This window comes from Haemaphysalis longicornis, unplaced genomic scaffold, assembly GCF_048455015.1.
Source record: "Haemaphysalis longicornis isolate Haplotype H1 unplaced genomic scaffold, Haemaphysalis longicornis Haplotype H1 scaffold_3, whole genome shotgun sequence".
Lineage (NCBI taxonomy): Eukaryota > Metazoa > Arthropoda > Arachnida > Ixodida > Ixodidae > Haemaphysalis > Haemaphysalis longicornis.
Window position 1 is genome coordinate 108,620,571 of NW_027526335.1, and position 14,287 is coordinate 108,634,857.

General features: G+C 48.9%; 1 protein-coding gene across 1 annotated transcript in view; it reads left to right on the top strand.

The window, feature by feature from the left end:
* Nucleotides 1-4,737: 4,737 nt before the first annotated feature.
* Nucleotides 4,738-14,287, top strand: part of LOC144175375 (MAM and LDL-receptor class A domain-containing protein 1-like) — a 167,082-nt gene continuing 157,532 nt past the window's right edge. The window contains exon 1 of the mRNA XM_077704458.1: nucleotides 4,738-7,836. Coding sequence (XP_077560584.1) covers nucleotides 4,738-7,836 — 3,099 coding nt within the window. The remainder of the gene's footprint in view (nucleotides 7,837-14,287) is intronic.

Here is a 14,287-nt window from a genome sequence, read left to right on the forward strand (position 1 = left end):
ATATGTCAAATGGTGTCAGAGATGAACATACAGTGACTGAGGAAATTTTCTCCACCCATTATTTCCAAATCTGCAAAAGAAGTTTTTTCCCCGTTACTTACACGGTACGCCTGATTTCCTAGCACCTTTTTTTAGCATACAGCCAGCTGTGGGAAGCATAGGAGTGGACGTTGCTGGCCCGTTATAATAAGACAGGAACGAGGAATCTCGTAGCGCCTTGTAGGTTACTGAGGTCAATAAGGGGAAAACATATAGTAACACCGGTCGTAGTGTGCGCAATGAACAAAATTTCCGTACAAAACGCTGCTTCTCCCTTTACCAAAACTGATCGTACTGCGGATTTACGCGTAGTTTTGCTCCTAAATGTTTGAAAGGACCCTTAGACGCAAAATACAGATTGCAAGCAGCCATGTTTGCAATTAGGCTATGACGGAATATTTTTAACAGCGGAGCTGTTGCGGCTGGCCGTGATGTGTGCGGTGTGCGAAGTCATCCGAAAACCTGTGTCATAGCTACTCCGACCGTTTACCGTGCACGTGAGCCCGCGCCTCACGAGGAGCGCCCGGCGTCGTCCAGGCTTGCGCGTGGCACTCGTAAGTAACGTAGTAAGAAAAAAGTTCACGTGCGTCGGTGCCTCAAGGGAGGTGAACACGACAGCTCGCGCTACAGACTCCCAGTTCGCAAAGCTGGTAGCCGCCGAGTTCTAGCGTCTGCTGACGTCAGCATTACACTTTGGGAGAAACGTGAAAACCTTATGGCGATGACTACAACTTCCACGGGGAAAAGCGATGATGGAACATGTAAATAAACAATTGCAAACCTAATGCAATGCGTGGTGAGGTTTCCTTCAATGGTTCGATGGAAAGAAATCCGTCAGCTCTGCTATTTTTCAAGCTTTGCGCGACTAAGTGCAAACTTCACCAACTTTTTCATTTCCCCAAATCTCTAAGGGCTTTACATTAGCATTACAGCTGTCGTAACAAAAAACGCCTCTTAGGCGAATTTGTTGTCCATCGTAATTTCCCACTAGATTGTAGGGAAGTTTTCTTAATGGAGTTAAGCATGCGCACCACACTTGCTGATCTGCAACAAAATAGTGCCTATTTCCTTCCCGTGTGTCAACCTTATCAACCGCAGCGTCTCGAGTGGAGTTCCTATCGCATGCTATCTTATCTAGACCAGGGCAAGCTCCTATCATGACTTAGTTCGGGTAAGGCTACCGATTTCGCGTGATTTTGAAATAGCCAGGACTAGCCGCAGTGAACTTAGGGAAAAAAAGTCCTCGGATCGAAACCTGGCGCCGGATGCTGTTTCTTTTTTAAATATAGAGGAGCACTGCGGACGCCGACGCCGCCGCCGCCGCCGCCGGCGGTGGATGGTTTGGGGTCGCTTATAAAGTGCATTCGCACTTAAAATTCCTGAATTTATAGTGAGGGTCCTTTAGGCAGCGCACAGTTTCTTTGTAGTATCTTTATGACTGAAAACCAGCTGTATTTTACGTATTCTGGATGTCTCGAAAATACCGTGCATTGAAAGCGGTGTTCGAAGAGAAAATTTTGCAGCAGATAGAACATAAACGTTAAAAGAGAAATAGGGGCTCGAATATCGGAATGAAAAGCGAATTGTTTTTGGCGGCGTAGCTTTGGTTCAAACTTTTAGATGACATTCAGAGCAGTGGGAATTCTGATGGCTGTTGAGTGCGCATTAGGAAAATGAACTTGAACCCGTATTTGATTTTTCCAAGTTCAGTATGAGTAATACTGTCAATAATTTGACGGCGTTCAATAATTTCACGAAGTATGTTTAGTAGAGAGAGTGGGTGCGCCACAGTATAGAATTGCGGTGCGCCACAGTATAGAAAAAAGGAAATAGTCGGATACATAGAATATAAAATTCTCGAATCAAACAGGAATGTAATTGTAAACGACTATTTAAATCCTCCTAGAAATGGAGAATATTCCCACACACACAGTTAGAACAAACTTAGGTAATTCAACGTCAAACCGCGTATTTCTGTGGCACTTCGCCCACCGATGTTTCTTAGTAGATGGCAAGAAGAGCTCGATAAGCAATAGAACAATGAGAAGCCAGAAAGGAGTTGAACATCGAGAATGATTGTTCTAGGGCGGCAGCCTTATCATACACAATATCTATCCTCCCTATCTCTCTCATTCACGCTGACGCCGATGTACGCCCACAGACAATTGCATTGGTTTCTTTCGGCGCAGAAGCCGTAGCATCACTTTCACGCCGTCGTTCAGGCACTGAACGGCCAAGCGTGTGGCCTCTTACGTCTCGGGGGCTGCCAGTCTTCCCGATAAAATGCACCGGAGCCGAAGTTGGCTCCCAAGCAAGATGGCGGCATTGTGGACGAATCTTGCCGTTGTCACATGGTTGTTTCTACTGCTGGCACAGACTCCCACCGCATTTGCAGGCAAGTGAGGCTTGTCTGTTTTGCTTTGTTTTGTAGCGGCGTTCCGGCACAAGAAACGTGACAGATGTAAAGAGAGGGGAGCGGACGTGTAGACCGCTAAATTTTGGCGGCGATCATAGTGGAGATTCTTTTTTGCATTTTAAAACCAGGTCTAGAGGCATTTAAACTATAGAGATGACAGAAAGAGCACTTTTATCTCTTCAATATGAATCTAACATTTGTTTCCCAGTAGTTCGGTGAGCCATCGGTAAAGGCAAAGTCTCGCGGCCATATTAAACGAAGAGATGGGTATATTTGGTATATGGGTACAGTTAACTTCATGGTGTTTGTAATGGTAATAATAAGAAAACATGAAGGAAGTAATAAAACCCCTGGCAGCCTTTGTGCCTAAGACATTGGTACAAGGCGGGAGCAAATATCTCAACCCCGTTGTCTTTCACACAATTAGTTTGTGCCTGCGGACCAAAATAAGAGCTTACCTTCTCAAAACTGCTTGGGCGGGAAATCAGGTGGATCTGGTGTACTTGTTCATTGATAAAAAATTTGAAAAACTCCATAGATCAATATTTTCGAGACAAATATTATGCCTTAACATTTGTGCAGTGAAACTGCCGATTGTACTTCATCCAGAATATTTTGCGACTATCATACGCGGGTGCAACGCGTCCTTATTCGCAATCGCAAACGACAGAAATTTTTTTGTCCATCTGCCCTTCGCTTTAGCTCCGAGCGGGTGGCACGTCACTGCCACAAGCGATGCAGTGATATTTTGTGGCGGTCGCATATGCAAACAAAATGTTCTCACCTCTTCCCCCTTCTTGCTATGGTGTGCAGAGGGCGAGAGGGCACTTTCCCTTTCGAAGGAGCGGCTTGCGACTTCTATCCTCAAGAAGAGAGGAGGAATAGCGTTTGCGAGATACAAAATACCTGCTACTCTTTCTTGGGGCCTTCTCATCGATTTGTTGTAGGTTTGTTCTACAACTATAGCGACTTTTTGTGATCTAATTCCTTTTTAAGTGATCCATGATACCCCTTTCGACATTTATCGTATACATAGCAGGTAGGTTTTGAAGGAGACGTTTTGCAACTAGCGTAATGGTACCGTTAAGTGAATACTTGCCCGTTTTAAACATTTTCATTAGAGACCGCCATTTTCATGGATTGATACTTCATCACAGCACCTAATTTGCAAAGAACTGTATCCAGAAATATCTGCTTCTACTTCAAGGTTCTTTACACGTTGCACGTTGCCACGGTGCTGCAAACAAATAATTGTGTTCCCAACGCAACCCGTGCTTGTGTCCCGAATATAGATGCGCCAGTTTTCTTGCCATGTTTTAAGAACGTACAGCGCACTGTGCCCCTGGCGGGGTGAGTGCGATGAGCGTAAAATTTAAACCCAATATTATTTGTGAAGCTGGAAAAAATTAGAACTAATGGCTGATGGGATGGTTCTGTCAACAAGGGCACCAACTCTGAGGCATCCCTCAAAGATTGACTAGCTGTCAGCCCTTGGCTACACCTTTGTTAGGGGTCAAGGTGTGACGGCTATTTTACATTATGTGGTTTAAAGTGCAAGAAAAAAATGGTGAAGCTCGCACTAAGTCGTGCAAGGCTTGAAGCATAGCAAAGCGGGGTGATTTCTTTCTATGTAAGCACTGAAGGACACACCCCCACGCCTTGCAATACGTTGAAATTGTTTATTTACAAGTTCCGTCGTCGCTTTTCACTCTGGTAGTAGTATTCATCGTTGCATCCATCTATATCATCGTCTTCCTCATGTGTGCCTGGCGGGCCCGGATCGTTTTGTCCGCAGGCTTTCACATTTATATGAAGGTGGAACAAACCAGAACGCGCTACAACGGGCGGCAAGCAGCTGAATTCGCGAACTAGGTGTCTGTTGCGTGAGCTGTCTTTAGGCGCGGACGCGGACCGCCTTTAGGCGCGGACGCACGTGAAATGTTTTGCAGCTTGACCCTTTCAACATGAGAGTGTCCGCACTAGAGAGTGCACAGACCGCAGCCAGACAGCAGCAGCAGGGTAGGGGAGTAGGTCTAATAAAATCCAAAAAAGCCGTACTCGAGACCGGCAGCAGAGGGTTTGAGATCTGCCTTGGTTGATACAACGGTAGCAAATCGAAACTCAATCGAATAATCATGGCTAGGTACGATCGCAAAAACAGCAACAGGTACACCATTTGGCAGTGGAATTGTCGTGGGTATCGGCGTGCGCATGGTAACCTCCAAAAATTCATAGACTCTAAAAGCGCTGGTTGAGTGCCAGGCGTCATTGCCCTACAGGCAATGGGAGGGCAGGCAAAATTATCGGGATACACGTCTTATTTTGGCGAGGAGCACTCGGACGACAAGCGGACCCCGGTCACGACCCTGGTTAGGCGCAACGTTCCGGCGATGCGACGCGAAACGGGCATAGGGACCGTAGACCACGTACTCCTGGAGATTATCTCCGCTCAAAAACGAGGGCAGGGAAGTGTCTTCGTACTGAACGTCTACAGTAGTCCTCAGAAGAGACATAGATTCAAGAAACTTTTCCGCAAAGTCCTAGAGATTGTGGGCAAGCAGCCGCTTGTAATAGTGGGAGACTTTAATGCACCGCACCCGGCGTGGGGATACAAGAAGGATTTGATCAAAGGGAGAAATGTTTGGCTGGACTGTCAACAAGACGCCCTCACTCTCGTGACAGATCCCGGGTGCCCCACGCGCACGGGAAACAGCGGGAGCGTAGACACCACTACGGACCTTACATTTGTAAGAAATGTCGGGGAAGGCACCGTACGGTGGACGAACCTTAAGGAAAATTTGGGCAGCGACCACTTTATCGTGACCACCGATTTTGTGGCGGGCCCGACGAAGACTGGGTGTGGTACTCAACTGAGGCTAATGGACTGGGATTCCTTTAGGCTCCGGAGGCGTTGCGAAACCGCTGATGGCAACGAAGAGTCGGTAAGAGCTACCCGCGACATAACAGATTTGGGAGCGTGGGTCACGCAGCTGCACGGTGACGTTAAAGCGTCGACGAAGACAATCCCGGAGGAAGCGGGACTCGAGCAGACCGACGCCAGGCTCCTGCATATGTGGGAAGCCAAAGAGGGTCTGCAAAGACGACTGGCCAAGAAAAAATACAATCGCAACCTCCGCAGGCGGCTAGCCAGACTCAACAAAGAAATTGAAGACTACGCTAATCACTTGGCACAACAGACGTGGCACAACAAATGTGACGAGATGGACAGGCAAATGGGGCTAGCAAAGACCTGGAACACACTCAGATATCTGATAGACCCCCAAATGAGCAAAACAACTCAGAAGCAGAATCTAAGCAAAATCATTCACAAATTTGACGGCTCAGACGAGGAGCTCGTAAGAGAGATCCGAAACGGATACGTGGGCAATGACCCCCGCGTGAAACTCAAGGATTACGAAGGACCTTCGAACCCTAAGTTAGATGAACCTATAACACTCACCGAGGTGCGCGGAGCCATTCAGGCGCTGCGTACAAAGTCGGCTCCGGGTCCCGACGGAGTGACAAACAAGATGCTCCGGAACCCGGACGACGACTCGATAGAAGCGCTGACTCGGTACTTGAACTGGTGTTTGGAACGCGGCGAGATACCCGCACAGTGGAAAGACGCAAAGATTGTAATGATTCCGAAGCCTGGAAAAAAACTTCACCTAGAGAATCTAAGACCTATTTCACTAACGTCGTGTATGGGCAAATTGTTAGAACACGTAGTCCTAAACAGACTTCGCGCGCTCATGGACGAAAGAGATCTATTCCCCCATACCATGATCGGCTTTAGACCGGGCTTGTCCACTCAAGACGTGATGTTGAGATTCAAGCATAAAATCCTTGACGGAGAAGGGTGCTCACCGTTAGACACCAGAGCCATTCTTGGCCTGGAGCTGACGAAGGCATTTGATAGCGTCAAGCACGAGGCAATTATGGAGAGTCTAGAGGGCCTGGGGGTCGGCACCAGGACTTACAACTACGTTAGGGACTTTCTGTCCAACAGAACGGCACGCCTGGTCGTGGGCGGAGTAGAATCGGATGTCATAGAGAGAGGGAGCAGGAGCACGCCTCAGGGCTCCGTCCTGTTCCCGTTTCTCTTCAATGCAGTTATGATCGGGCTCCCGAGAATTTTAGATTCCATAGAGGGGCTGGAACACAGCCTGCATGCAGACGACATTACCATCTGGTCGTCCGGAGGCGGTAGCGATGGAGAGATCCAGGAGCGACGGCAGAGAGCCGCGGACGCGGTGGTAGAATACGCTGCCCCGAAGGGTCTGCGTTGCTCGCCGCAGAAGTCCGAGCTTCTATTATATAATCCTAGAAGGCAAACAAAGAGCGCGATGGAAGCAGCAAAGCGAAGTCCTCCGATTGAGCTCTGCGCCGAGGGACTAAGGATTCCCGTGGTCCACAGCATCAGGGTTCTGGGGCTCAGGATCCAAGCGAACGGGCTCAACATGGAGGCTATCAAAGCGCTGGAGGGTAGCGTGCACCAGACGATCCGACTCATCTCTCGCATAGCCAATCGGCATCGGGGAATGAAGGAGGAGAATCTCCTTAGGCTCGTACAAGCCTTCGTCGTGAGTTGCGTGGTGTACGTGGTGCCATTCCTCAATATGCTCACAAGTGAGAAAGAGAAAGTAGATAGGCTGATGAGAAGAGCCTACAAACAGGCCTTGGGCATACCAATCACGACATCGACCGAAACTTTCGCGGCCATGGGGCTGCACAACTCGGTTGACGAATTGATAGAAGCGCAACGCATAGCACAAGCGGAGAGACTCTCCAGGAGCCGGACGGGCAGGCACATTTTGGCTTCTCTCGGTATCCGCTACAAGTCGCAGTTTGGAGAGAAACACTCTCTCCCGATTGCTACGAGAGGGGTGCTGAAGATTCCCCCTCTCCCGGCAAACATGCACCCGCAGAGGGACGTGGCGAGGAGAGCGGCCAGAGCGGCAGCTCTTAAGAGGCAGCTCGAACCCAACGCGGGCACGGCAAATGTAAACAGAATTTACTACGTGGACGCTGCGGACTATCAAATCACGCGAAAATCGCCGAGCAGATATGGCGCAATGGCTGCTGCGGTGGCGGATCATGAGGGGAACCTGGTCGCTTCCGGCTCGGTCTGGACGACGAGCCCCGAGGTGGGGGAGGAGGTGGCAGTCGCCCTGGCAATCAGAGCTGCAGTCGCCGATGGGCATCTCGAGGACGACACACCGCTGCAACTCACCCTCGAGACGGCCACCACCAGTGCTCCAGCATGGTCAATAAGGGAGAAGGCTGTCACAGATCGCATAGACAGGGTGGTGATTGTCAGTGACTTGAAAGCGGCGATTAGGAACTTCGCCAAAGGCCGCGTGTCGCTTGAGGCTACAAAGGTACTCGTCTCTCTATTATATAATACCCGCCGGCGGACAAAATACTAGAAAGGGGGCAGGCGGTGGCATGGCGACGCCTTTAGGTGAACAGGTATCCAAATCCGGCGTTGTACAACCGGTGCTACCCCGGAATGTACGATGCACATTGTAAATGGTGTAAAGCAGCCAAGGCGGATCTCGCACATATGCTCTGGGCATGCTCGGGCCCAACCGACAATAACAGGGTGTCAAATGACATAGCACAAGCTGATCCACCCCACTCAGGGAAAGACGACGCGAATACAATGGTAGAACAGTATAAGGAGCGACAAAAGATCATCGCTGGGCATAACGGGACCGCTGAGTTGGGAGACCGCGCTGCTCAGTACGGACCCCCAGATCCAGAAGAAAATGATCCAGCTGGCCGAGGGTGCCGCTGGGGCCCACGGGCTCCTGGCCGCCACCTGAAGAAGTGGAGAAGTTGTACATCCTCCTTTCGAAGTGGATTCAAATTAAAGTTATTCTCTCTCTCTCTCTCTCTCTCTTTCTCTCTCTCTCTCTCTCTCTCTCTCTCTCTCTCTCAGAATTTCTTGCGAGTGCCACGCACAAGCCTGGACGACGCCGGGCGCTCCTCGTAATGCGCGTGCTCACGTTTTCGGTAAATGGCGGGAGTAACTATAACGCGGTGTTTTTTTATGACGCCGCACACTACACACATTAGGGCCACCAAAAACAGCTTCGCTGATAAAATGCGGTTATGAGCAGCAAACGAAGTGGAAAGGTCCGCTTCGCGCTGTGCTCCCTTCTTTCGGCGAAGAAGAGCCATTGATAGGGCGGCGTTTTGCTCAGGTTGTTACGACCAATCCATAGCGCTTTTATCATTTCGTCCTCACCCATTGTCAGCGTCAATTGTCCTGCAGCAGAACAACGATATCATTGTGAGAACCGCTTCTTTTATGTATAAAGGAAAACTTAAAGCACGCTCCGAAGAACTATGTATGGGCTCTCAACCATTGCTCTCAGTTGTGGAACAATCCAAACGTGATAACAGGATATTGCAAGTGCAACTGGAAAAACTGAAAGAGCCAAACTTGTTGTTGACACCATTGCGGCTAAGGTTTTTGTAAGGGATCCAGGTGCCAGCGACGCGGAATATGTCGAACGCGGAGGGAGCGGCAGGCCCGGGAAGTGGGAATTAATGAATGGCTTTATGGCAGCCAGCTCGTTAAGAGCAAGCGGTCTCTGGGTCATGCCGTTCGCGGAAGGGCACATTGTCTGGGGTCGCAGCTGCGCTGTCGCGTTGTTTTGGCCGAAGTGCGTGGTGTAGCCTTGGGAAAACATTGGTAGCCTGGCGACTCAAATGGAACCCCGGGGGCATGGCGGCCGCTGGCTCGGGACTCACCGCGGTTTCCATTAGCAGGTTGTAAAACCATTTGGTCCGTCGAGCGGCTGGAGACGGGGAGCGTGGAGCTGTCAACTGTGGTTCGACAGTGGCCGATTTACGGCGATAGCTTTCCTTTTGTTGGCCAGTGCGCGCGTCGAGTGGAGGCTTGCGAGGGGGCGCGCGTTGCGGCCCGGGATGGGCGCGGCAGAGGCGACGCCTGAGCCGGCCGCCGTGTCCTTTTGTCCCTACGCGCTGTTTCTGGCCCACGGTCCAATTAACGGGGCATCGCCTGTCAACGGCGGAGAATCTTGGGGACGCGCCGGGCCGTTAAGACGGATGTTTATGGGTTTCGGCTGGCTTGAGTAGCTGTCCGGTCTCGGACGAGATGCGTGGGAACAGGCGATGCAGACCAGCGTTTGTGGAAGCTTGCCCCGGGCGCTTGCACGTGTTTCCTGGGATGTTTGAGTGTTTGTCGTCTCTGTTTGGTTTACTTTTGATCTCTTCCTTGTTTTTCTGGTGGGAGAGAGTGACCAGCGTTTGAGGGTTACGGAGGGGCGTTGCCCACCGTGGTTTAGGCCCGGATTTACTAATCCATCCTATCAGGTGTCCAGGAGATACTGATTGGCCCGTGTATCGGGGGTGGGGCCTAAGTAACCCATTAAAACCACGAGACACGAGGTCTCGGGGTCGAATCCTCAAGGTTTTAATGTGCTCTGCACGGCCGGCGTATTGCCGGGCTAGCCAGGTCAGGCTAGGGAGGACCGCACCACTTGGGTAGTCTTAGGTCAGGGTCCGTCGCTGACGGGGGTGCCGCGTGCACAAAGTTGTAGCTGACCTAGAACCCCATTTTATTTCTTACTTTGTTAACTCTATCTTCAGTCTGTCAATCTTCTGTATATGTCTTCGGTGTAAATATACAGTTTTTAAAAACCCTCCATCAACCATCGTCGTCGTGTCGTCAGTGCCGTCACCATCAGGCACCAAAGCAGATCATCAGCATAATCTTCAAGGAACAACAACGAACCTACATCATTTACTGTTTTACTTCGAAATTTTTGAAAAAACAAATCAATAAGTACGCAATCTCTGTGTACGGCACAAAAGGGCAGCGATAAGCCCTTCTCTCGGGGGTACAACCACATGCTACTACTGATTCACATATCCACATGCAGAAAAAAGCTTTGAACGGCGGGAGTTCCGGGTGTTTGACTAGATTATTTTGGACCGAAGCGTGCATTTTACAGTAGTTTGATCCGTCATGCATTTTAATTTGGCAAAATAGGGGTATAAAATCACAACTTTTGATTATGTAGTATCCAAGGATGTAAGAATCAGAATTCTCAAGTTACTCGTGCCTACAAGATGACTTTTACTTGAGGATGACGTAAGGAACCTAATAAATTGGACCGGGACACCCACAGAAGCGGCCTTAAAGAAACCCTGCAACACCTTTCTAAACTTTTTTATAAATCCTAAATGCTTTCAGAACGTACTGAAGAAACACATCCAGTACTTAGAATAGCGGGTCACAAAGTATACCTCACCGAGAAATTGCTGCTATATGACCATAACGTAACTTCAGCACTTGCTCAAAAATTTTTCTCTCTTTCTCTGTCTTGGCGTTCTTCGAAGCGGGAATTACGTCATTACAGTGGTGTCACGGCAACTGGCTGGCTTCATTTCAGTTGCGTGACTTAACTCATTCTTTAGCCACTTGAAAAAAATCGCCGCAAAAGCAAAGCAGAAACGGAAGGCCTATCAGCTGTGACCAGAAACTCACGCCGTACAGCTCGTGCTGGCGATAAATATATAGCTTTCACAGTGCTTCCAGACGCGAAGGAAAGCGTGAAAGCGCTGATCGGAAGTGTTGCAGAGGAATTTTTGTGGCATGGATGAATTCCTCTGTTGGCTCCAGAAGAATTGAAAATAAGCTTTTATGAATCCTGTGCAGACAACGAGAACAGTTACGAAAATTTAGTGTTGAAAAGAACTGACAGAGAAAAATAGAAGGCACGCAACACAGACGAAGTGCCTCCATCCGCAGTCGCGGAGTGGTCGCTGCTGTTTTGCCTAAACGGACACTGCAGTGTATACAAACAAGGCGGTTTACACAGGCTAAGTATAGGGTGTCGCAAAGACATATGCACTACTCGCAGCCATATATGTTAAAAAACAGGTCACTCTGTATACTTTCTCGCACAGTGAATTGTGACGTCCCAAAATGCGAATGGTGAGACGGGATTGGTTAGGTGTCTCCAAGATAAGATTCATTCTGCGCAGACATAACTGAATGATCACATTCAACAAAGGCAGCGTGGGCTGTTCGGAGCGTTTCAAGTGTTGAATATGCACACGCTCAAGTTACAAGCCTGTTTCTGAGTTCTTTCCTCGTCGCCGTCTTCCCGCGTTCGTCTCAATGTTGCATTTATGGTCTCCGGAACTCATTTCGTGAGGCTATGGCTGCGACGTGCATGCGGCGAGGTTGCTTTGAGGCATCATCAGCCGCTACATGGCCTTAACCTCCAAAAAGTGTCCGTCACGATCGAGGATGTGGATGAAAAGCTCTGCCGGAGCACGGCTATTCGGGGGCCACGTAAAACACGAAGGGGGGGGGGGGGACGTAACACAATCACACAAGTTTAAGCCAGACCACCGCCGTATGTGTGATGATTCCCCCTTGCACAAAAAGAAGCAATGTACCAACCGTCTTGTGAGCAAATGCGCAGAGATTACAATTGATAACCTACTACGAAGCCGCTGGTAAAATTGTGGCTTAAGTGTTCCCATTTTCTGTCGTCGGGGCTTAGTCGCAAATAATGTCAGTGCCAGGCGAAAAAGTGCACTTTCACCACAGTTCCCCAAATGAAACATGAAGCTCAAGAATTATAAAACGAAAAAATTATGCACGTAAACATCCTTGCCACAAACATTCACGATTTTCCCAAGCACCCGTGCCACAAAACAGGACATGACAAGCAAAACTTGTCCAAGCTTGTCCAAAGAAGCACTGTCAAGTCCTAATTAAGAAAGCCTTTCTTGAAGTAGTGTTTCCATTTGGCCGAGAACAGTTCCACTACTGAATTATATGGCTTTTTGACGGTTGAATTCTGGTATGATCCGCTTATATCAGTGGCTCGTCTCTTTTTGAAAGGGATAAAGCATTGGTATAGGATAGACATCCGATAATGAAAGAAGGGGAAGTTTATCGCGGTGCCTACGTGCGCAAATTCGCTCACAATCTCACAAAAAAAAAGGCATAAGCGCTGGCGTAAACGTTATCGCGGCATACAAAAAAAAATGTTTTTATGCTTTGGTTAATACGTTCTGTGGACAGACAACAATCACGCTGCTCAGAAAACACTGAAAGTTGTTGGTACATTGCAACTAAGACGTTATTTGCAATTTGCCCTTGACCTTCTGCGAGTGACATATCGGACAGTTTGTTAGGGGTGTGAGCTATTGAGAGGCTGAGATAAGACCACAACCTTCGGCAAACAGCTGCATCGGGGCCTCTCTCTCTACGTTGCTGTGCTTGTGCCCTACTCTTCAGGAGTTTACATTCATTACGAAATATGAGGACATGCTTACACATGAAGTAATCGAGGCCCTCGAAATCGGCCATCATAAAGACAATTGCTCGGGCACGCCTCGTGTGGCATTCTCGATAAAGGAAACAGATTCTCGTAACCGCGACATGTAATGGGCACACGGTTAAACGATGAGTGTCCGATCTGATAATGTTTGTTTTGCACGCTGTTCCATCGGCTGAAGCACAAATTATATGCGATCCTTGTCCCAGCAGAGATTCACTTGGTAAAAATTAGAGCGCTGCTATGACAAGGACAGCAGAGAGACGACAAACACAAACATGAGGGTTTGTGTTTGTCCTCTTTCTGCTGTCCATCTCATAGTTGCGCTCTAATTTTTACCAAATATGCACTAACTTGCACAACAGTGTGTTCCACAGAGATTCACTTATCACCATTGTTTCCTCTTTTTCATCTCTCCGTCCCCTCTGAGTGCCCCGCACCCCTTTTAAGGAGTAAAACGGAGCGGCTGCTGGCGTGGTGTTCATCAGCGCTGCTCAAATGTTCTATAGGCCCGTTGAGCTGATGTTTGCCTCGAAATCAGTAGCGCCATTTTATACATCCTGGTGGTTCGCGGTGTCATTTATATCGCGAAAAATGCCACGCTCATCACGTCCGGTGGTCGTAGCAATGAATTTACGCAAGTGTCAGCGCCCTGCCCGAGATACCAACCACCGGGATTATCACGAGTCGAGCACGGGCGCTCACACAAAGAAGTCATCTAGGGTAACGTCATGATAACGAAGGCCGAGAAGAACGAATAGTTTACGTGGCTCTGATGGAAAGGCGGTAGTCGTTGATATTGAAGCCGACCGATCAGTTTGTAGATAATAAAAACGGCAGAGAAGGACCAATGAGTTCGCCACGGCCGTCTTTCTTTCGTAGACGGAAAGACGGCCGTATTTGTCGTGGCCGTCTGTCTTAGCTTCCACCCCGTAGTCCGCTGGGACGGCATGATGCAGGAAGCGGGTGATAAATGGTCGAGAAATCTCCACTTCATCGATGCCCTACGTGTTCTACAAGCAGCTTCACAAGAAAAAGGGCTGCGCTCAGAGTGGCCACTATCCGGTGCACGGTGCCTACAGGCTGGCTCAGGCCTACTACTACTAGAGCGCTGAACAGTTAGGTCTTGATTTCACTATCTGTGTCTTTGCTTTGTCACCACCACTTTCCTACGTCAATTATGCGATATTATTCCCTTTGTCATAAAAGAAAGTGATGGAAAAAATGCAGGTTTGTTCCCGTATCTCGATTATTGCAAGTATGGGCTTGTGGGCGTACTCCTTTTTGGCCGAGAGAAAGCTAAGCATGGCCTCAGATACGCGTTTTTGTTGCATTGTCCGGAAGTTTGCTTATCGACAAAAAATGTGCACACATAGGCTGAGCACGCCGATAAGGTCAAGAGCAAGACTGGTTACGTGGAAACGAGATACGCCTTATCGAAGTAATTCGTCGACCGGAGTTGAATTTGGAACGCGAAGCTATGTCTCTTAGGGCTACT